Source organism: Cyprinus carpio, chromosome A24, assembly GCF_018340385.1.
Source record: "Cyprinus carpio isolate SPL01 chromosome A24, ASM1834038v1, whole genome shotgun sequence".
Classification (NCBI taxonomy): Eukaryota; Metazoa; Chordata; class Actinopteri; order Cypriniformes; family Cyprinidae; genus Cyprinus; species Cyprinus carpio.
Window position 1 is genome coordinate 15,588,651 of NC_056595.1, and position 24,797 is coordinate 15,613,447.

The 24,797-nt window shown below is 36.9% G+C and overlaps 1 protein-coding gene and 1 long non-coding RNA gene across 6 annotated transcripts; one reads left to right on the forward strand and one right to left on the reverse strand.

The window, feature by feature from the left end:
* Nucleotides 1–3,593: 3,593 nt before the first annotated feature.
* Nucleotides 3,594–23,319, reverse strand: LOC109096955 (spermatogenesis-associated protein 13-like). 5 transcript variants are annotated; one of them, XM_042714356.1, is made up of 14 exons: nt 22,592–23,319; nt 14,215–15,654; nt 11,104–11,142; nt 10,231–10,683; nt 9,061–9,205; nt 8,801–8,919; nt 8,449–8,628; nt 7,834–8,019; nt 6,796–6,975; nt 6,477–6,709; nt 5,758–5,887; nt 5,261–5,633; nt 5,087–5,161; nt 3,594–4,226 (listed from the first exon to the last, which is right to left on the reverse strand). In XM_042714356.1, the coding sequence occupies exons 1-14, from the start codon at nt 22,598–22,600 to the stop codon at nt 4,045–4,047; spliced, it is 3,744 nt and encodes a 1,247-aa protein (XP_042570290.1). In that variant the 5' UTR covers nt 22,601–23,319; the 3' UTR covers nt 3,594–4,044. The 5 variants fall into 5 exon arrangements, with proteins under 5 accessions (XP_042570290.1, XP_042570291.1, XP_042570292.1 ...); XM_042714357.1 differs by lacking the exon at nt 22,592–23,319 and adding an exon at nt 16,961–17,228; XM_042714358.1 differs by lacking the exon at nt 14,215–15,654 and having other exon boundaries at nt 22,592–23,286.
* LOC122135353 lies at nt 11,518–24,630 on the forward strand. Its single transcript, XR_006153458.1, has 3 exons — nt 11,518–11,744; nt 17,223–17,398; nt 23,860–24,630. It is a non-coding gene; the product is annotated as an uncharacterized LOC122135353 (long non-coding RNA).
* The last annotated feature ends 167 nt before the right edge of the window (nt 24,631–24,797 follow it).

The following is a 24,797-nucleotide window of genomic DNA, read 5'->3' on the forward strand; positions in this document are numbered from 1 at the left end:
TTTGAAAACGGGGATAAATTAACCTTCTGGCAAATGTTTTTTCCAACATTGTTCATTTAATTGAAATTTTAATTGAAATTTAAAATTTTAATTTTTTACAAAACATTTATATTAAAAAGAAATGCTGTTCTTTTGAACATTCTGTTCATCAGAGTACCCTGAAAAAAAATGTAATAAAATTTAAGAGCACAACTGATTTCAACACTGTTTATTATCAGAATATTAGATTGATTTCTGAAAGATCATGTGATACTGAAGATTACTGTGATGTGGAGAGACACAGAGGAGACAAATTGTTGAATAAAGTTGTTATTTTTGGTTTCTTTGTGTACAAAAAGTATTCACGTCGCTTCATAACATTACGGTTGAACCACTGACCACTGGCAGATGGACTATTCTGACGATGCTTTTCATACTTTTCTGGATCTTGACAGTGTATTTTACTTGGCAGTCAATGGGACAGTCTCAAGCCTCCTGGTTTTCATCCAAAATATCTTAAATTGTGTTTCGAACATGAACACGAAGCTTTTACGAATGACATGGGGGAAAGTGATTAATAACAAATTTTCATTTTGGGGTGGAGTATCCCTTAAATTGTAAATTCAAGTCAAGTTCTGGAATAAACTAGAATTTAATAAGCAGTTCCGAATTGCACACAACCCTGTTTTCTTGTATGTACTTATCTGTTTTGACTGACTCACCCACAGCGGTTGATGTGTAATCTGAGCATAAAGCAACTGAGAAGACAAGAAAGCAGAAATTAAGAATGAAAATATTTTTGAAGCTGAAAGTGTATAAGGAATATGTGCATAAATTGTAACATTATGTAAAGTAGGTTAGAGGTCACAGATTACAGTTAACAGAAACGAGGTGAGATACTGAAATAATATTTAAATATTACTGAAAATAAATAGTGACTTCATGTTAACTTGAAATGTGAACTTCTAAATTAAAAATGACAGAATAGTCAATTAAGTAGTGCAGACTTTCAATGGTTAATTCAATGACATTATAAACCTTCCAGATCCTACTAGCAAATTAATACTGGAGTGACTGTACCTCAGATAAGAGATGACCATTTGTTTGTAGAGTCTGGACACTGATAACATTCGGTATACGCTGGTTATCTTATTGGATTAAAATATTAAGGTGAGGGTTAAAACTGTTTTTTAAGGCCTTTTATTCTTATGAGATACTTATGTTTTGTCATTCACCACATGTTGAATGTGGTTTGCCATGGAGACAAACTCAGTCAGCGTGCTAGTACTCTGTTTTATACTTATGGTTTGCTTATGTTTTGATACCAGCAAAATACACACCACTGTTGCTCTCTCTCCAGACATCAAAACACAGTGAGCATTTCACTGTTAAATTACAGCTAAATTGTGGACATAACTTTGTATACCCTTGTGAGTGTACACTGTTAAAAAGTGCACTTATGGGAAAAAATACTTTAAAAGAACATACTTAAGTGCTAACTGAATGTAATGTTTTCGGACCCTTACCTCAAAATAAATTTCTTTCAAAAATGATCAGTCAAATGTACTGATAAGCAATGGTAAATTAAAATATACTTCAATGTAATTTCTCCTGAAACCTGTATGTCATATATTTTAATATGATGGATGGTAATGATGAATTTGCAATCTAATGCATTTAAAATATATTAACTTTAAATGATTAAATATGATTATAAACATTTATTATAACAATAATTTAAAATTTGAATCCATTCTACATCAGAATAAGTGTACTTATTTAAAGCATGACAAATGATTTTAAATTCATAATGATTTATAATGTAATTTTAAATGAATTTGACATTACATAGTGCACTTTTTAAAATATACTTTCAAGATTTGAAGTACACTGCAAGTGCACATCCAGTAGAATTAAGCACACTTTTTCACAAAGGTATGTACAGTTACAGTATATGTGTGTTTGTGTTTAGCTTACATTTAAAAACCCTCAGAAGTGACCACATTATCACCACAATGACAAACACCACCACTGTGATGAGGATGGCAAGATTCTGTAGATTCAATATTTGCTTTTTCTTTTTAGCTTTTTTGCTCTTCTTCTGTGTCTGTTGTATCTTCTGCATAGTTTATTAAGAGTTGCTTCCAGGTAGCCACTTCCACGGACACATCAGCTGCCGGAAACCACAGGTATGTACCACATTCTGATGTATAACGAACACACACTCGCATAAAAAAAAAAAGAAAAAAAAGAAAGTCATCCACTGTTAATGGATAATAAAAAGTGGGATGACCTGGATTATATTGATTTGCAAGAGTACTGTCAAGACTTGCTGATACACATAATGCCACCAAAGTGCTGATGTCATTGCAGGACATTTGACATTTCTTGGGTAAGACATCTATGTCTCATGTTTTAAATGGCTCAGAAGGGAAATGAGTGGGAAATCAGCGGCTACGGTTTTGGATTTAAGGCGTGTGTTGTGGTCTTATCACAAACAGATATTATTGCAATGAGCAGTTACAGTTACACGGTAACAGTAATTCTGAGAGAGTTCCAAGTGGATTACAAAATCCACCTCACTCTGAGCTCACAATGACCTAATGGGCAACTGCCTTAGTCATTTCCCCCACAATAAATTATACAACCATTTACCACAGTCTCTATCTATCCAGCCTGACAATTTACTTAGGCCATGGTTTTCTTCAATATAATATGAACATATATTTTGTCGGTCAGGCCCATGGGGTCATCCACTGGTGTCAACATGAACATCGTATTAAAATACAATCAAGTTATCCCATACTTAAATTTAAAGTCCACCATAACTTACAAGAGAGTATGGTACTGTCATTTATTATTATTATTATTATTATTTTGTGTGTGGATATTATGGTAACACCATGGTATTCTTTGCGATATGCAAATAGTAATAACCCAAAGTACTGTGGTATTATTGATTTAGTGGATATCACTTTTTAAGTAAATGTTACTAGACCTAAACAAACATTTCTGAAGGGTAAGTTAGAGTGAAACCAAAGGAAAGAGTTTGCTGTGGTCGGTTCACTTGTGTTTTGCGACCATCACCTAAGTATTGCGTATATTGTGGCTGTCCAATCATACATTATTTACACGATGTCATCCCATCTCATTCGCTGTATTTAATTTACAATGAAATAACATGGGTTAAGTCTTTCCGAGGAAATTTAAGTTTAGAAAAATCGGACAAACGCGAATTATGTTTGATTTGTCATCAAATAAATTTCAAGTTCGCCTTCTTAAAATTTAGTCGAAAAAAAAAAAATGTGTAGGAACATAGGGACCATCTACGAAGCATAAACGATAAAGGTAGAAAAACGTGGAATGGCTCTGTCACAATTAATTAAAGAAGAGCAAAGTATAGATGTACACACAGACATTTGTGTTTCACGCATTTTGGTTCACACTCCAATTTCCTTGAGCAGCGGAATGAAGGCAAAGACACGAGGCGCTTCGTTTCCATTTAACAGTGTAACAGTATCAGTCAGGTGTGCAGACAGTGAGCCTTGTGTTCACTTATCCTATAGATGCATTCAGCCTCTTTGTACCATAGAGACCACTGAAAAAAAACCCACTGCATTTGGTTCAAGTTTATTTTCAGAATCATAGATGTTAGTGTTTGCTGTCTTTACATTTTACAACGCTCCAGCCTCAGGTAAAGCAATAAAATTATATAGACATTTAGTTAAAAAGCAGAACACAAGTCTTTGTCATAAAAGACACATTTAGGTGAGGTGACGGATGGGAGAAACCCAATGGGAAGCAGCTTTTTGACCATATCAGTAAAAAGACATGACAAAAAAAAAAAAAAAAAAACGAACACTTTCCACACTAAGGCTCAATAATGAGCCTTTATACTGAGGCACATGTCATTTGTACACACATACCTACTTAAATGTATATAAATATACACATTAATGTGTATGCATTTGAGTATGACAGATGTGGTGTCCAGTAATATTTCATTATTTATGGATCTCATCAGCAATGTAAAAACACTAAATGTGTCTGAAGTGTCTCTTTTTGTCATTTCCTGAAGAGGGCACTGCGTGCAAGTGAGTACAGCAGGTGAGATGGCTTCTTCTTTGGCTCTGCTAAAGAGAAGACCTGCTGCTGGGGGATGCTGGTTGGCACAGTCACATGTCGCTGATGGAGAGGATGTAGCGGCTGATGGTGAGGAGGCAGAGGATGATCAGAATAATTCATTTCTGGAAGCACAGACACAAAATGTGAGTATGATTCCATGGTATTAGCCAACAGTTTTTGGAAATCATTTAATTTCCCATGTATACATATTGCCTAGATTTTATTTGTGTATGGTTTTATGGAATTAGTTAATATTTTTTGTATATATATTGATTTGATAGAAAATAGAAGAATATATATTTTTGTGACTTTGATATATGGTACATTATAAAAACTAAAACCTTTATGACCTGCAGGTATTTAAGATGAAAATTCCTTTAGAAATCAATTACACTTAATGCTTTATGCTTTCTAATCTTAATTTAACATAAAAAAATAAACATTTTTAATTATACCAGTTAGCTCATTATCTTTGGAAACCCTAAATATTAAAACTAAGATAAAATCTAAAGAAAACTTAAAAAAAAAAAAAAAACAAAACTAACAACAACTAAAAAACTAAATTGAGAATACAAAAAAAAAAAAAAAAAAAATTAAATAAATAATACCACCAAAGAGACCCAGTGTCATTATTGTTAATAAAGAATACAATTAAAACTTAATGAAAAACTGAAACTAAACTAAAATAAATTTTCATGAGTCCAATATTATATTTATATTTTTGAAATATGGTATATCTCACCTGTATTAAACATGAAAATGTCTCTAGATAAACATTTTAAAATAAATCTTATAAAATAAAAACCTAAAATAAAAACGAAATAAACTGAAACTAGAAAATAAACTAAAACTAAACTAAATTGGAAAAGACACATTAGAACCGAAATAAAATGAAAAATAACATGAAAAAAAAAAAGTAATATATAATAGAACTATTATAACCCTGCTCTGACCTCAGTTCCAAGACAACAAAGATACATACTTTTCATTTTTCCTTGTTTAGATTTCCTGGCGTTGTGAACGGCTTGCTTCCTCTGGGCCTCAGTAATCTCCATCCCTGAAAAGTGACAAAAATAATGAACGTCATTCTTTAAATTCATGGCATGAACATTTCATCCCAAAACAGAACACATATTCCTTCAACTGTGAGACTCACCCATCTCTTGGTCTTCCTGTACCCGTCTGCGCTCTCGAGCAAACGCTTGCAGCCATCGCTGCTTGTCCTGGCTCTTTTTGCAGCACAACACACACAGCACATTCAGGTTCTCTGCATGCCGCAGGAGAAATGCGTTCTTCAGGAGGCCCAGCTGAGCGTGCCGTCCATCAGGCAGGTCGATTGGCTCGAGTAGGTCAGTGTCCATACGACCACGGTAGTGTAGCAGGTCTCTCCGCAGGACGTCTTTCTTACAGAACACCAGTTGGTGGTCAAACAGGAAGTAGCTGCGTTGCTGCGTCTTACTGGGCCGCACTATCCGCGTTAACTCGCCGGAGTGGATGAGCTCAGAGCTTCGTGTTAACACATCATCACCCTAAAAGAAATTAATAAAAAATTCTTGATCCGAAAACATCAGAGAGGCTGTGGCAGCTACCTGAATAATTCAGAAATAATGGTTAATGCTGAGAACAGTGTAAATGTGTGTAAATATCACTGACCGCCCAGTGGAGGATGGCCACCTGCCAGTGAGCGATGGTGTCGATGCTCTCAAGTCGCCTTTTTCTCTCATTTATCAGACTTGCCACATTCTTCATTGCTTTGTGTGCAGCACACACCCCTGAGTAGTCACTGAAGAGAAAAAACATTACTTTATTATGATCCTTTTGATAACAAAAAATAAACATGTACAACAAGTTTGGGGTGAGTACATTGTTTTGAAAGGATTTAATACTTTTATGGGCCGTTCACACAGAAAATCGCAAGGCGCAGTGCTCAGTAATGTTTTTTTTTTTTTTAAAAAGCACAGCGCAGAATTCCTCCTCCACCATGTTGTTGTCAAATAAAATAGTTGCCATGCCAAATTGCCATTATAAACAAAAGCTTGCAATGCTTGCCCCGCCTCCGGGGTCTTCTGATTGGTCTGGTGTTTTGGAACTGACATTGATGAGCGGCGCTGTGTGTAAAAACTGAAATTCTTTAACTTGACAGATTGTCTTAAAAATGCAACGCTCAAGTGTGATACACTGCAAAAGAAGTCATACACGTCCGTCCAGCGCATGTATACATAGAAAAACAATGGAAAAGTAGAGCATTGGAATGAAAAACATGTTTTTTTTTTTTTTATCAAATAAATGCAGCTTTAGTGAGCATAAGAAACTTTCAAAAACATTAAAAAAAAATCCTACCAACACCAAACTTGTGTATGAGGATGAGCTACCTGTGGTCTTTGGGTGTGTATTTCAAAAGCTCTCCCAGCTGAAGAGGGTATTTACAAATCTTCTGTACAGGTGTGAGTAGGAAGCCAGCAATGGAGATATCGATCATCTGCTGTAAGAGACGACAGGCTTCGAAGAAGTGTTTATATCTGCTTTGTTTCATCAATCGCTGCAATTCAGTGCATGCCACTGGATGTGTGTTACAGTATTCTGAATATATGGAGAAACCGTCCTCCTGAGAGGGAGAAAAAGATATAAAATTATATGAGCAATTTGTGAGGAAAACTTTCATTCCAATGGTTCTTGTGCGTGTGAAGGTACCTGTTGAAGGAAGCAGGAGCCAATCTCACTGAGATGAGGGTTTTCAGTGTTGTATTTCTTTTCTAGCTCCTTGAGAAACTTTCGCTGGAACCTGTAGATGTCCTCAATGTTGCTGAAGATTGTTTTTAGCTGTGCATCTGTAAACATGCCAGGGTGCTTTCTACACTGACGGATGTATCCCTACAACAGCAAATCATTTTGGATTGAAACAACTAATTTAACATTGTTTCATTTAGATATTTCTGCATTGCTTTGGAAAGCTTTCCTTCAGTGAAAAATATTTTTTTGCATTTGACCAGCGGAGGTCATCAGTGAGACTGCTGGATAAACACAGTCTGACTGATAAACTGTAATAAATTTGAGCTATGAAATATTTACCACCTCTTTCTTAACTCATTTTTTGATAAGATATCCAAAGGTTAAGATGCTTTTCACACAAACTTGTAAAACACAACTATTTATTTCCATTGGACTTAACTCATGTAAATAAAAATGCAAAGATGCTGAATTTTCAGCATTATTACTCCAGTCTTCAGTGTCACACGAGCCTTCAGAAATCATTCTAATATGATGATTTGCTGCTCAAGAAACACTTAGTATTATTATCAATGATGAAAACAATTGTGCAGCTTAATATTTTTGTGGAAAGAGTAATGCTTTATTTTCTCAGATGAATAGAACATGTATTTGGAATATTTTCTCATTTTGAAAAAAAAAAAAAAAAAATCTGACCCAAACTTTTGAATGGTAGTGTGCAGTGCAGTATGCTAGTAGTCCTGTATTCCCATAGGAAGGAGTTAAAGATCATTGAACTACAATGAGCACATTTTCTTAGAGATTACATAATTATCTTGAAAGAAGTCAAATGTGTGTCAAATTTGATCTCATATTTTAAACGATAGGCATAAGAGATTGGTTACCATTTAGGCGTAAATTAAAGATAAGGGTTCCTTATACAGAGACCATACACAGACCACAAAACAAACCGATTAAACTAAAGCAAAAGGTAAAACTGAAACGGCTGGGATGGAGGCTCACCTCACAGATATCTTTGAGATGTTTGATGTAAACGCGCTCTGTGTCCATGATCTCTTTGACCACATTGGCTCTCATCTGCTGTCTGTGCTGCGAGTTTTGTTTATGTGCATCTGATGGGACGGATTCGTCTGCATCCGGTGCGATTTCCACACTATCACTGCTGGAATCCTCCTGATTCACCCGAACCGACAAAAACATATCATTATGATTCATTCCAGAGGATCAAACTGAGGGGAACCATGATTAGGCACAATTTTAAGATAACAATCAATTGTGATTGATACAACTGGTTAATTCACTTCTACAGGATGTCTTGATCAAATCAAGCCTCTTTGTGTCTGATTGACTCATCTTGTTGGATCTTAAAAGAGCTATAGATTGACAATGAGATGCATTAATCTACAGCTCAGAACAATTAAAGACACCATTCCATACACCTGCGTTTCTTCCAAACCGGTCAATCAGCACATGCAACCGTGATGACACATCTAGCATTTCCTCTTGGGTCACCCGTAGCAATCACTCAGAATGTGTTACTATGGTTAAGCGTTACTTTCAATCTGTGTGGCTTTTGTTTCACATTCATTACTCAGAGAGGGTTATAGTGCAACTCACTCGCACAAAGCTGGAGGGAAACCAGGCCTCGTGGTCGCCCACCGCCCCCCACCACCAATCCTGCTCCCGAACATCCAGAACCCGGATCACATCCCCGGCTTTAAAGGCCAGCTCCTGCTCTTCCATTGTGACATGGTCCCACAGAGCCTCTGCATACACGGCATGACCCGATTGTATATACTGGAGAAAGAGAGACATTATAATACACAAGGACATATGCAAACACTAAAACAACTCTGCAATAATATAAATAATTATTGCTAAATTATAATAATAATATAATATTATTCTATTAAATAATACTATAATTAATTAATAATTATTACAATATAAAAAATTAAAATGATGATACCTGATTGAGAGTGAAAAGGTCGACTTCTGATTGGAGATATGGTGTTCCTTCAGTCAGTTCTTCACAGCTGCCGTCCTCCTCACTCACACTGTCATCAAGCATTGGATCACAGCTCCCATCTATAATATAACCACATTGAATGAGGTTAAAAATTACAGCAAAAGAATCAGTATTCATTAAAAAAACAATCTCACCATTGAGGCGCTTATGTTTATAGGTTTAGTGCACACACTCAGGGATATTAACAGAAACACACTCACCGCTGAGCACTCTGCGCACTTTGTGCCGGCCCATCCTATCCAGACCGATAGGTGTGCTTTGGGAGAAGACGCAGGGTCTCAGGCGGGCAGACATGGCCCGGTATGGAGGCACTCTGTGAGAGGGAACTGGAGGACGAGATACCGGCTGAAACAAAGCATGACATATTAGACTTTAATCAGCAGACTTCAAAGGAGCCCACTGTCCAGCAGGCCTTATGTTCAGAGTTCAGTGACTGTACAGAGCAGGACAATAACCTATGATTAGATAATAAACAGTGCAATTTCAGCTCATCCGCTCGGCCAAGTACATAACATTACAAACATAACATTGAATTTCATGCTGGACAATAAAACTTTTAACTTCACCCCTGGACCCCTGTTGAAGACCACGGTATTACTGAGAATAAGATTTAATAAGAAAAAAAAAAGATCCTAAAACAGGCTTAATTTTCTCATATCTCATGTCACTGAAGTGACGCATCAAGGAAATGACTGTCTGATTCAGCGTTTCTACTAAATTGTTATTGTTGGTAGAGAAGAAAAGTAGTTCTATTCAGAGTTTTTTCAAGCCACCTGAACTATTACATTATAAACCCATAATGCTACACCCCAAGGAAGAGACCTACCGGGACCACATTAGTGTTTAGATCGCCAAACATCTGTATGTTATTAAGGATTGAGCTTCTGAGAAACTTCTGCAGGAACCATGTAAATTATTTTCATCAGCCAACACTGCTGAACACTCTACGAAATGCACTCACTATAGCTTGGCTATTCATAGTACTTGATATATTCAGACTACCTGAGAATAATTGTTAATTAATGCACATATGCACATTTTTGATAAGTTATTTTGATAAGAAAGCATCTGCTCACAAATAAATGCCAATGTAAGCAGATTTCAAAGTCCACAAGGCCTATCTAAGCAATGGCACGAACAAATGCTTCTGACACATAAATAGTTTTTGTACTCATTCATTCTGCTGTTAGTGTTTTTTAACACCTTACATTAAGCATCTCAACTAGAGTCTTTAGCCAATCAGAAATACCAGCCTCATCCAATGGACCGTTTGCATAAATTTTGGCAAACCCTTTCTAAAACACTTGATTTGATTTGGCTAATAGTGCAGAAATTTAACAACAAAACAACATTTGGAGAAATGGCCTTACAGAAGGCAAGCTTTCAGTGTCGTCCTTCTGCTCAGCAGTTGGTGATGAAAACAGATCCACTCCTCCAATAACAGAGATGGGACGTCTCTTTCTGCTCTCTGTTTGAGTGCAAACATGACCATTCTCAGGTCTGTTACTCTCTGTGTAGCTGCTATTGGTATTGTAGTCCTTCTGGGATGTGTAGTCCATAGTCTCATACTCCCTGTCCTCCTCTGGGATGCAGTATTTTGAGCTGGCCAGCTGGTCATAGTCAGACACTGGCCGGGGTCTGGAGCGACCTGCCCTTTTCCTGGCCACTACAGAAACGGGAGAGTCACTGGCAAAGGGTGGAGAGATTGGTGTTGTTGGAGTTACCAGGGGGGATTCTGAGGAACAGGTGTTTGTGACAGGTGAAGAAGCAGCGGTTGAGATCTCATCACTTTTGAGAAACGCTTTTGTGATATCTGATGAAGCCTATAGGAGAAGACAAATATCATCAGTTAGTTTAAAACGAATACATTTTAATTTCTAGCATATTTTACATGAATCAGAAAAATGCATTTCTATTTTTTATTTAATGTGTCCTTACAAAAAAGCAATTTACTGCAATGTATTCGTTTTTAAATTTCTAATTTCAAAACATTACTTTTTTTTTTATTCTTACAATTTTGAGTAATAGTGACAGTATGAATTCAGAAAACCAGTTTTCTTAAGTGATTAATAAAACTGATATTTAAAACTGTTGTTTGGCAAAAAAAAAAAAAAAAATAAGCTGATTGAATGGAGGTCTATCTGTACAACAAGGCAATCACATTTTAGTTTTCTATTCTCTGCTGATTGCTGTCTGCCTATAATCCACTGTGTAAAAATACAATATAATAACAGATATCTTACCTCAAGATCATCAGTCTCTCTCTCTTCAGTCCATAGACACTGAAAAGGCACACAATAAATAAGCACCATGTTTAAGGAGGTACACAACACATATATGCAAACACATCCATGCACACACGCACAAACACAAATAGACAAGCCAAACAAAGTTTGACTGGGCTCACTGTAGCTTGTCTACTCCTTTTTGTTATATTCCCCTGACCTATTGGAGTCCATTTGCACTTGGATTGATTACTGAACTTCGAACCTTGGGTTGTTCGTCTGGGGAGGAGACACCGTCTTTGCTGATACGTGTCCAGCCCCAGGTCCAGAAGCTGTTTTTAGGCAATCCCGCTAATCATAAACGTCAGCTAATCATTAACTCTACCTGCTGTGTGCCTCTTAGCAGCCTATGTGACACTGTTGCGATGTACCACTCCAGAGAACGAATTGTGAAAGTCATTCTTCCAATAAAACATACAGTTGTTGGCAGGTGTGATCAACAAATCAAGCCAGAGCAATGAAATGCATCGGTTTGTCCTGATTGACTACAAAATGATATCAGATCGAGGTTGTGGTTGCATCATCAGATACAAAGGTCACCCCTGTGAGGAACATATGACGCAAAACATGAAAGTTCAAGATCCATTTTGTATCTTTGGGTAAGCATAAGATGCACTTCATCTAGTAAAGTCTCTTTCATTCCAACATAAGAAAACATTTCTGGAATCTGCATCTGAAGTGGCATTTAGATTTGTATTTTTTTTAATATAAAATTTTATTTTTATTACACAGATTAATGCAGCTCAGAGGGGACATGGATGCATTTACCTGCAGTTACAAATGCATAAATAATGCTTTATTTTAAACATAAAATGCTGAATAACATTACAGATATTTAAAATTATTTAAAACATGAAAAATTGTTGAAATGTGAAATTAAAAACCGATTCATTCAAACGGCTGATTCATTCAGGAACGAAGCATTTAATTGTGTTAATGAGTGAGTGACTGAATCATTAATTCAACCTATTCGTTCAAAAAGCAAATTCATCCAAGAAGGAAACATCGTCCTGCGTATTGCTCAGAGACGCAAAACAATGCTGTGATTTTAGTTTGTAACTATTTTAGTTGGCAAAATTGAGCAAAAACAGGCAATACTGTGTCTAAAATGTAAGTAACTTAATGCTAATATTACATTTTTTATCATGCTGATCTCTCGAGAAAAAACGGCACTCTTCATGTGATATCGATTAACTATGTTAAAGGGTTAGTTCACCCAAAAATGAAAATGCGCATTTACTATGCACAGTACTCTCAGACTGCGTGATGTTTTCCTGTTTTGTTGTTGTTGGTATGCTGGAGCATGAGCTCTTGAAGCCCCACCCTATTCTGAAAAGGGAGGTAGGAGCACCAGCTCATTTACATTTAAAGGGACAAACACAAAAACAGCGTGTTTCGGCTCGTACCCTAAAAGTGGCAATTTCAACAATTTACCCCAATACTGTGGGGTATTTTGAGCTAAAACTTCACATACACACTCTGGGGACATCAGAGACTTATTTTACGTTGTGTAAAAGGGACATAATAGGTCACCTTTAAATAGACTAAATCACGTGGTGTATACGTGTGTTTTTGTGATATACTCAATAATGTCAGATCATTAAAACAACACTTGGCATATTATCGCAGAAGATATACTGTATGTTGCACACCCCAGCCTCAAATTGAGTGGAAAATGAAATCATCCGCGCTTGTGCGAGCACTTGTTTGCACATGAGCAAAGGTGTTATATAGGAGTCTAGCTTACAAACGCCAGACCACTGATTCGTCAAACCTGCTTTCTTGCAGTCTGTGTTCTTCCGACTTTATTTTGTAGCAAGTAACGAATATGCTTCGGGGAAATGTATAAGAGTAAAAGTATACATTTTAATTAGGAAATGTAGTGGAGTTAAAGTAAAAGTTGACAGAAATATAAAAACTCAAGCAAAGTACAGATTCTCTCAAAAAATACTTAGTACCACTGTTAGAATAAGATTGTCCTCTTTATGGAAATCGTTGATAAGACATCTACAATCTGACATGTGTCTTGCACTTTTTTAGAGATTTCACATTTGGTCGGAAAGAAAAGTGCTTGTCTAGTCTTGCTGCTTATTATCAGTCAGACCCATTCAATCAATTACAGTTAATCAATATCGTCTGGAGGAGGACAAACAAGTTACATATGAAAGTATAGAGCAAATCTTGTCAAGCAAATGTAAACATAAATTGTAATATAAGCAGCACACACTACAATTTTTCAGTTTTGTTGTAGGCAAGTAATGTCTGACTCTGAAACACATTTTGGGCCACAAAGTGCATGTCTTAAAGTAATGTTCTGGGTTTAATACAACATGAGAATTCACAGCATAATGGCACAAAGAAAATTGTGGTGACGGTGCGGTAAAAATCTGAATAAATATTTAAAAGTTATTTAATTGTACTATAAAGCTGTCTAAACCATCTGGGTCTACCATTCTAGAAAGATAAACTTTTCGTTGTTCTCCATTGAAGATCTCTAGATGAAATTAGCTGGGTTTTACAATTTTACCTGATCCTGACACAAGTGGAAATAATAGACTATTTTACAAAGAAAAGACTGGTAAATAACTATATCACAATAGTTTCATGCAAGTGAAACATTTTTAGCTTTTACATGAACTTTAAAAGTTTGATTCAAGTCTAAAGCAATAATTTGTCTTCCTAAAATGTCATGTAAACACATTTGTCTGACAGAAATTGTACCAGTCCGAACAAACAATTGTAGCTTGGTTTCATACAGCATGTAGAAACCTACCCCTGACTACAATTACCCATGACGATTTGACACAGTGTGTATTTAATCATTCAAATATTCAGTTGCGCATTGTGTCTTCTTGGAGAAAGCATGATTATGTCATTTGAAAATCATTGTAGTTTGATTACAACTGTGAATGTAAATGTCCCTGCTGTGCATTTGTATATTGAGAACCATTTTTTTCAATGGTAACTGACATTAAACCACAAATGTGGTCTCTAGATCTAAACTTGTACTGAAGAAGAAGGCCATAACAGTTTAAATTGGATAAAATGGACTCATTAGGATTGTCTTACCTCCAAGTTAACGTTACCACCATTGACCATTGTCTGTTTTTGACTGGGGCTTGAGCACTGCTTGGGCATTTGAGAGTAGTGGTTATTTATTCCATTTTGATGGCATTCCATAGGTTCACAGTATTCTTCCAGTGGACAGACTGGGGCATCTAAACACAAATCTGTCGAGGAAACAGCTACCTGAACATAGTCACTTATTAGGGCTGTTGTTTTGATAGGAGGCTCCAAAGAGTCATTTAGAGTGGAACTAAAGACAGCAGGACAGGAGGGTGCGGGGTGTAACTTTGGGATGTGATGGTGAGTGTTGTTCTGCTGGGCCTTGCTGGGTGTGGGTGAAGGCCTCCGCTGGCGCCCACTTAATGGTACACATGGGGTTCTGCGGGAGTAGTCATCATGTAGCTGACTGAAAGGTGACAGAGATACTCTGGGGGAGGGGTCTGGCATGTTTTTACGCTTGACTGACAGGTCAGTTAAACTACCAACAAGTTTTTGCAGACGTCCACGTGTCCTCAAGGGGCTTTGACGTCTACCTGAGTCATGTTCCTGCAAGTCAGCCGATGAAGAACTGGTGGTCCTCTGAAGAATTATAGTACTGGGGCATTCTGGGTTCTGTGGCTCAGCTGAGGTGACATTGTGTTTAAAATGACCCTTGAAGACATGGAGATTATCTGCACTCTTGCTTAGTCTTTTGAGAACATTGACATTTTCTTGAGTCTCAAGGTTCTTGCAAGGTACGATGGACTCCACAGTGCTGCTGGGGTCAGGCTCACTGGTAGTTGGGCTCTCTGTCTTAACTAAGTCAAGCAATGAGATCCGTCCTGCCCCATAAGCCTTGCGGATACTCTGAGAGAAATGGGAATTCCTCTGAAACCCACACACGTCCTCTTCATCCGAAACCGAAGACGTCTTTCTGGTTCGAGTCGTCCCATTTGACACTTTGTCAGTTTCCTGGATTTGACTGGTTGCAATGTCTCGTTTGGTTACTAAAAAACTACTGCCATCCTCAATCATGGAGGACAGATTTCTCTCCTGACCGGCTGCCATCGCATTGCTCCGGTTCTGGATTCCTTGGAATACAGAAGTCCGCAGTTTTTTGAAAGAACCCATGACACGGAAACTAGACAATCCAGACCAAGCCTGTGGTGTGACGGGTGGTCCTCTGAGCGAAGCATTGTCCTCACATTTTGTCTGGGTGGGAAACAGACGCACAGCCCTGGAGGGATACAGTTTGGCCTGGCCATCGGCAATCACAGGAACAGTCTGGGCCTGAGAATTCAGTCTGTTAAGCCGGTTCTCCTCAAAGCAAGGCTCGGACAGGACTGGTTGCATATGGACTGTACAACCAGACCTCAGACTTGGATTCATCAGCTGCTCATCTGTGTAAGGGTCACTCTGCAGGTCATTGTTGTGAGAGGGGCCCTGTGGGTCTGACGAAGGTGCCTGCAGAACCAGATTGGAGAGTTTAATCTTGTTGAACAAGCTGACAAATCTGCATCAGGTCTTGGAACAAAGAACACAAACCATGTGACGTGGAGTGAGACAATCAATGACCCACTGTTTTGTCTGAGAAAGATTTTAACTTTACACTTCAATGAAACAATACAACACCATTATGATAACCATAACCTTGATAAGTCAGATTATGAAAGAACTTTCAACTTTATCCTTATATGTGACCCAGGACCACAAAACCAGTCTTAAGTTGCTGGGGTAAATTTGTAGCAATAGCCAAAAATGCATTGTATGGGTCAAAATTGATTTTTCTTTTATGACAAAAATCATTAGGATATGAAGTATAGATCAAGTTCCATTAAGATATTTTGTAAATTTCCTACTGTAAATATATTAAAACTACATTTTTGATTAGTAAAATGCATCGCTAAATATTCATTTGGACAACTTTAAAGGCGATTTTCTCAATATTTAGATTTTTTTGCACCCTCAGATTCCAGATTTTCAAATAGTTGTATCTCGGCCAAATATCGTCCTATTCCATTCATTCGTCCTATTATTTAATTAGCTTTCAGATGATGCATCAATCTCAATTTAAAAAAATTTACCCTTATGGCTAGTTTTGTGTTCCAGAGTCACATATTACCTGTTTGATTACTTGACCTGTGCAATATAAAACTCAACACAGGTGAAGCAATTCAAAGTGTTCTTATCCACCCACAAGTGTAAATTAAGCTTCAATGTTCCTCCTATGGATGAATAATGACTTTATCTGGCAAATTGGAGGGTGTCAGTTAGTAGCATGAGAGTTTTGCTCATGAGTAGGTTACACTAAGTGCTGTAAAATTTCCTGTAAAAGATTTAAGCTATGCCTTTTTTCCTAAGAAAGAGAGGCCCCTCTAACAGGGCGTGGAACGTCATTGCCTGGTGCGATGTTCGTTATGATGAAAGGCTTTTGTAAGCATGAGTAAGCAATGAAAACCTCTAATCCACTGTGATTAATGCAATAAATTGCCCAAAGTTTTCAAGCTATATTCTGAGTAAGGAGAGAGGGGTCCACTTTAGGAGTTTTAGCTGCTTTAACCCATTTTTTACCGAGTCAGAATGAACAGATGTACTATATGCTGATAAACTGTTTAATCACAAATAAATCACATCAATTTTATGATATCAATACTTGTTTATAAAAGCCCACAAATTAAAATAACAAATAAATTGTCAGTTGCTGAGAAAATTGTGGAAAATGAAATTAAATACATATTTACAGTGTAGATTAAATGTGATCCAGTCTTACCTCACTAAGATGATTCTCAAATCTCCAAACTTTTTCATGTAGTATCAAAGACTTGGACCTTTGACATTATATAGTTTATGACCACTTCATTGTTCAACCACTTCAAGCTCACAGTTCATCACATTAACTATGGAAATATTTCTTGTTTAACCATCAGAATTGCTTTTTAGTCTTAATTTTATCTTTGTTCAATCATTTAAAACGTTTTTTTTTTTTTTAACACGTATTGACTGAAATGTTTGTTTCTGTCTATCACATCAAGACCTACTACCCATAAACACTCAGCTCCATCGAGGCATGAGAAAGAAGCTGTTTAACTAGAGCTTTGAAAGAAGTCACTCCAAGTCACTCCTCAGTCTTCTCACATGTCCAAAGTTTCTGAGTTTAAAGCTACGCCTCTCTCCTCCTCTTCCTCCTCTGCATCATCACTGTTGCCAAGTAAGTATTCATTAGAAGTCCAAACTATTTCTGTGCAGCTACCAGCTGGAGTCAGGCTCAAACTAAACTCCCTAGACAAGTATTCAGACAAAAATAAACACAAGCATGCCTACGGAAGCCTCTAATACACCCAAAACACACCTACAACTAATATGCACTGATGCACGCATACTGAACACTGACATGACCTTCTTAAAGCCAAGCATGCCTTTATGATGCATACAGACACAGCCAAGAACTATTTTACTTATTTTCCAGCTCCAGATGGAGGAGGAAAAATAATTTATGCGGCCTGATAAAAGACTTATTTAAAGGTTTTAACACAAGGAAGAAAATATTTTTTACCCACTGAAGCATTAAACATACAGCTACACGGTTAATTGAAATAAAACCAAAAATCACAATATGCCTTAGATAATATGGGAACTAAAGAGAAGCTTTAATGGTTCCCTATGGTTTTCTAAATTAAAAAAGCACAAAATGAATTAATTAAGACAGACATAAATAATTAAACTTTTGTCATTTTAATTAGTTTTTCTTTTTCATTTTTTACAGTGAAATATTACAATTGTGAGCCTGGAGCTTTAAAACAAAATAAAAAATTTATAAGAAAAATCACAGTTCTTAAAGGAATATTCAATAAAAAAATAAATAATAATAATCACATTTTGTCATTATTTAGTCAACATCATGTCGTTCCAAAACTATCTGACTTTCTTCTGAGTAAACAAAAGAACATATTCTGAAAAATGTCTCTGTGTTCATTAAATTAACAGAAACATTCATCCACAGAGGAAAAAGGTCATTCTAGTTTGGAATGACATGATGTTGACTAAATGATTTTTGTTTTTTGAGTGAACTGTCCCTTTAAAATGAAGGTGACAGCTGTGAAGGATGACTTCATACAACACAAATTAAAAGAGACAAGCCCAAAATGATGCTTCCTGACTAAGGAAATTCCTAAGAATAACCAACCACACCAGTTCTCTTAATCTGCCCATCAAGATGAGCAAGTCCTGCCATGCTGTCACATCACTATGGAATGAAGTCCATGCTTGCTTTATTTAAATAGTAGTAGGAAAATTACCAAAGCCACAATTGCAACAAGCAAAAACCGCCCTTTAGCCATCCAGACTTTCTGCTTTATTTATATCTTTGTTGATTTATCTTACATTTATTTTCAGTGTTTGGAGTGAGTGTGAAAAGATTTAATTTGACTCACCCGATGATGATCCTTTCACTGGCTAAAAGAGAGTTTCACAGTGAAAATGTTTAAGGACGCTAGCTTTCTTCATCCCTCCGGACAAGATTGCACTCGTTTAGACCCACATGATAACGTGTGTAGCACCCCTCGCCCTGTCCTAATCTGATTATGAGGCTTTATTAGTCTGGACTAACATCAATATATCTGCATACTGTCAAATACACTTACACACATATAACCACATGTGTGTAGAGAGAGATGATGTTCACTGAAGCATAAACCTCTTAAATCAGTCTGGTAGGTTTGGCGTATATGATTTATTATTTTTGTTCGGGTACTGATACCACCTACCATATTACGACCCAGTTCTCTTTTTGTCAGTGAGAACAATAAGCACAGGTAGGAGGCAGACACACCCAGCCTGCTTCAGGCATGGGAAGCATCAAGTAATGCTACATTTGACACCCCATTCATCTCACCTGTCTCATGACCTGCATTGGTCTACTCCACGTCCACTAGTGGAAAACATGTCAAGGAAGTGCATGTCAATACAAATGCGAAAAAAAAAAAAAAGCTTTATGGAAAGGTCAGATCTTTCACTAAACATGTGGAACAAGAAGTTGGATTTAAAGGGATAGTTCACCCAAAAGTGAAGATTCTGTCATCACTAGTTGTTCCTAGCCTGTATGACAATATGATGATGTTTTTTTGAATGTTGTTGTTAAAAGAGTTGTTGGTGGTAGTTGTTGTGTTGTAGAGAAGAAGAAAAAAAACAGTGGAAGTCAATGGCTACCGTCAACTGTTTGGTTACTAACATTCTGCAAAGTATCTTCTTTTATGTTCAGCAGAAGAAAGAAGGTTTGGAGCAACTTGAGGGTGAGTAAATAATGACAGAATATTATTTTTGAGCGAAGTATTCCTTTAAAGAGACAGTGCATCAAAAAAAAAAAAGAAAAAAAAGAAATTGTCATTATTTATTCACACTTATGTCATTCCAAATCTGTGTAAGTTACTTTTTTATTCAATGGAACACAAAGGGAGAAAATCTGCATAATAATAATAATAATAAAGTGTTTATTATTTAGTAATATAATAGATTTAACTGCACTGACACTATTGGATGAGAATACATTTGAACTGAATTGAGCTGGATATTGAGATTTTTGCAACATCAACACTGTCATTGAAATGAACTGAATTAAAAAAAAAACTAACTTGAGCTGAATAATGACACCTTTTTCTTTCTGTAGAGCTGCTTTACAGCTGAAATTGAAAATGTTTTATAATTGATTATTTAACACTTTTTTTGGTTTATTAATGTGAGGCTGCTTTGAAACAATTTGTTTTGCAAAAAGCGCTATATAAATAAACGTGACTTAGTAACTCTTTTCAGTGCAATTACAATGAATGGGGACAGAAGATTTTAAAAGGCTTCAAAAAGGTTGCAAAAGTATCATAAATTAGTTCATATTACTTGTCCACCATATTACAGGTTTCTGTCATTCAATAGCTTTCTGTAAGCAATAAACTTAAAGAAGTTATTCAGAGATAATTTTCACCTTTAGTGGGCTGTGAACCATTGCGACTGGACTGTTGAATCAGTAAGCTGAACTCGAGAATGGGATCAGTCCGGTTTGTGAACTATTCATTCAGACAAGTTTTGTGAATTGAATCAACTGCGATTCATTAAAAAGATCCAACTCAAAAGAATGATTTTTTCAAAGTATCGCTGCTTCTTTCATGAACTTACCAAGGAGAGCTACAGGGCGGATGTCAGTCTTTTAATTACTGCCCGTTTCTAACACAAAAGTTACTGTATTATTTCAGAAGACTTGTATAGCGCTCAAGTCATGTGAACCACTTTTATATGTTTATAGTGGTGTTTTTTGTCATTTTGGAGCCAGTTCTTATTCACCATTATTACATACTGTATAAAAAAACAGCAGCCAGAATATTTTTCAAAAATTAACTTTTTTTCCACAGAAGAAAGTCAGTCACACAGATTTGAAACGACATGTGGCGAGTAAGTAATGAAACTGTGTGTGAACTTGTGCCTTTTAGCTATATGCATGCATAGAATTCAAAGAAATGTTTATGGCATAATATGACTTTCAAACATAAGCACTTTCAAAACAAATGATCTCTACTGACAAACCACCATTAAACACTTTAACACATCAATGCATTTGTGTGCTATCAGGGAGTAAGATCGTTGAGAAGAGGGTGGGAAGTGATATTTAGCCTTAATTTATGGCAGCCATAGATTAGGAGGCACCCAGCGAGGCATTAAAGTTCCTTGTGCGTGTATTGTGATAACGCAGACGCTCTCATTATGTGGGGAGGAGTGCATTCCAGTCCATGTGTGTTGATGTTTTACAGCAAGGCAATTGTTCAGAGAAGTGAAAGTGCTGGGCATAGTACTTTTAACCAGCTGTTACAATGAATTACAAATTATGATTGCATTGACATTCTTCTTTGACATTCTTCTTCTAGCATGTTTAATTTATGTCATAAATTATGATGCCAACAGCAGCACATGGTTTGCATATGATAAACATGTGGCGGACTTTAGACATTATATTAAAGCATGAGAAATGAGTCACTTACAAATCTAAATGTAATCTATTTTACAAAAATCTTGAATGCATTTAAACAGTGCTTCTCACGGTGGATTTCAAGGACCCCCACTGTCAAAGACAATGTTAGAAGGCCCCCCACGTAGGCTAAGATACTTTAATTCTGGTGCATTAGCTGTAATGACGACAAAGCTGCTTGTTTTCAAACGATTAACACAATTAACCTTGATTATTTCCGTAATTCCTGAAGTCTCACGAATTGTACGTTCCCACAATTTCTTATCTAAGAATTTTTCGAGTTGTTAGTGATTACTGGATAAGGATTTTAATAATTAAAACTATAATATAATTATAATTAATATCTGATATATTAAGTTCTCATTTGATAAAACATTTAAGACATTACATAAATAGAAAAACTTATATTTTTGAAATTGTAATGACTTTTTCTTTTCATCATCATTATTTTGCCAGGCCTTGAAATCAATCTTATAAAATTTGCTCTGAACAAATATTAAAATAAAAGATCTTGCGTGGTATACATAAACATTTTCACTCTTTATTATATGTATATAAATATAGTCGCCTTACAGCACACTTTTCTGTGTGCGGTTTCTGCTAAAATAAATAATACTAACGTTTTCTGGTCTTTACTGGTCTCGCAGTCAGGTCAAGCTGGTTTTTGAGAGGTTTAAAGTAGCTGACCCACCAGTTAACATCAGCCTGGCCAGACCATGAGACCAGCTAAACCAGTTAAGAACAGCAAACCACTGTAGCCTGGTTTAAATCGTTGTTGTTGTGTTTTAAGCTGAGTTTTGGAGTCCCCCTAGTGGGCCTCAGCCCCCTGGTTAAGAAGCAGAGATTTATAAAACACTGGGTGAAATATTTGTTTTTTAACATAGCTGAAAAATCCCCTTTGGTTCCACCACAAAGAAAAACCTTTCAAGCAGGGCAGATCGAGACAAATATTTCAGCTCATTTTCGGGCGAGCTCCGGGTATGAATGAAGGCAAATACTGAGTTGGTTTTTTCCACAGAAGAAAAAAGAGCTCTCGTTTATTTGTAAGTTTAATTAACTCAGTCTCTCCATAAAGCACCTCGCCACCCCAAACCACCAACCAGCCCCCTCCTCGTCTCCTCGGATCTCTCCCTACAAGCTTTGCGCGCGCCAACACCCCCCACATCACCATGGCAAACGGTGGGCTAGTAACGCATACACAATACCCCTCCTCCCTTCAGCTTCTTTTGAACCCAACGGATCTGGCAAGATGATAAAAGCGCTGCCAAACTTCTGAACGGTCATTTTTTTATTACTTTGACATGTATATTCTCATTTTAATAATGATTTAAAAAATCAGTATGCTCTCTCTAAATAAACGCTACAATAATTCGTTATTTACACACTGAATCTTACCTTTATCATACTTCTTGAGTGGAGTCTTGGCCCGGTGTCACAACACTTGTGCGGCTTCGATCGACTCGACTAACTCCTCCGACAGTCCAATGTCCGAAGAATTACGCATATTAACTGAGCGGAAATCGTTAAACAGCCTGACGGTGAATGCGAAAGTACATAACGTTAGTGAACAAACAGCCAACCGATCTTTTCGTCCGGAGCAAGTATTCACAAGAACAAACACCCCGTGGTCACAGATCTATCGAGACGGAAAACTTTCCATGAAATGTGTGGCTCAGGCACTTGACACTCCCTCAGGGGATTTAACGGCGCATGAACGAAATTAACCGGGCATGAGTTAGATTTGCGGGTCAGAACGGCTTCAGTTAAAAGTTTGAAGTTGGTTCGCTTCGGTTGAAGTGCTCAGGCAGAGAGCCTTGGCTCCAGGCAAGCGTCGCGACGGTATTGGACAGCATCAGTGCACTTGTTGCTTCGGGGCGGAGAAACAAATCGACTGTGATACGCGGTGTATTGTCTGCCCATGGGACACAAGCCAAAATCGCCAGCATAATGACTGCTATATAAATATGGTGATATCACAGTATTTTTGCTTGAACATTTAGAAAACATTTTCCTCAAGATGTGCCTTGAATCTGGACTATCACCAGCAGTTCAGCAGCACAGACGTGTTTCAGCCCTCAAAACGACTGTAGGCTATTTTAGGCTATGCTTGACTGTTCTGCCCTGCCCAATAAATATACATACATTCTAAAGAAAATGTTAGTGCTGCTACTTGTCTAAAACTCGCTAGGGTGGATCCCACTGTGTTGCTTTACGGTTGCTAAATTGAGTCTTTTTAGCTCAGTTTTAGGTGTTTACTAGTACTTGCTTGGCCCCATTATGGCTTCCATTGTACATCCAAGATTATGTTAAGCAAGCTCAGTTTCTTTAACACAGTGTGGGATGAGCACAATTTTTAGCCAAAGGGTGTATTGAAATTTTCCAAGTATGAGCCAGTAAATTACATTTAAACATTTTGCAGATCCTCATTCAAATTTATCCCCTAGGAAATTGCTACAAGGCAAAATCTCCATGAAATCTAAATGGACAATTCTTCTTCTTCTTCTTCTTTTTTATGGAATATTGCAGTGTTTATTATAAATGGCTTATTTTTATCATTATTATAATTTTTTAATTCATGCCCTTTTTAATCCAAAAATCTTAAATCCAATATATTAACTTTATGTCGTCCTTGCAACCTCTCTCTTTGATTTTTTTGTTTTTAGGGGTTCAAGCACGGTGAAACTCTATTGTAATAGAATGGCCAAGGATCAGCAATCTCCACCTAAAACTGATCGGGCAGTTGTGGAGACTTGAAACTTGGAGGGATGGTAGTAGTCCATGTACATCAGGGGTCACCAAACTCGGTCCTGCAGAACCGGTGTCCTGCAGAGTTTTGCTCCAACCCTGATCAACAACTCTTGAACCAGCTAATCAAGGTCTTACTTGGTATATTTGAAACTTCCAGGCAGGTGTGTTGAGGAAAGTTGTAGCTAAACTCTGCAGGACTTGCCTCTATTGGACCATAAGGAGATTGGACCATTTTTAGCATAGCTTTAAGTATTACATAGCTTGAAGTATTCTATAGTCTTTGGCCAGTGCAGGACCACTCTGTTTGCTTTAAATTTTGTAATTGTACAATCTAATAAAAAATATCATGCTCTTGATACATGTATGTAACATCTTTGTTTGGACTGTGAATAAAATACAGTAATAGAGCAGATAAACAGCTTGTTCATATACTTTATCATTCTTTCTTGTCTCTTGCTTATAGAAAAAAAATTCAGCAACCAGTATCAGAATCAGCAAATTTACTGACAATTATAATCGTCCATGAAAACTCAAGATCAGGCATCTCTAGTTTTTGTAGATAGCCTACTGGTTAGTTTCCTCAAACTGTCATAAATTTGACTGACTATTAAAGGGATACTCCACCCCAAAATGAAAAGTTTGTCATTAATCACTTACCCCCATGTCGTTCCAAACCCGTAAAAGCTGAGTTCATCTTTGGAACACAATTTAAGATATTTTGGATGAAAACTGGGAGGCTTGAGACTGTCCCATAGACTGCCAAATAAATAACAGTGTCAAGGTCCATAAAAGGTATGAAAGTTGTTGTCAGAATACTCCATCTGCCATCAAACGTGCAATCTGGGTTATATGA

Bases quoted from the DNA above. Each gene is read 5' to 3' on its own strand.
- LOC109096955 (XM_042714356.1), bottom strand. The intron at 11,143-14,214 runs GTAAGACAATCC...GTGCCTTTTCAG, and splicing joins GTGGTAACGTTAACTTGGAG to TGTCTATGGACTGAAGAGAG. The intron at 5,888-6,476 runs GTAGCTCATCCT...TTTTCTCTTCAG, and splicing joins TACACACCCAAAGACCACAG to TGACTACTCAGGGGTGTGTG.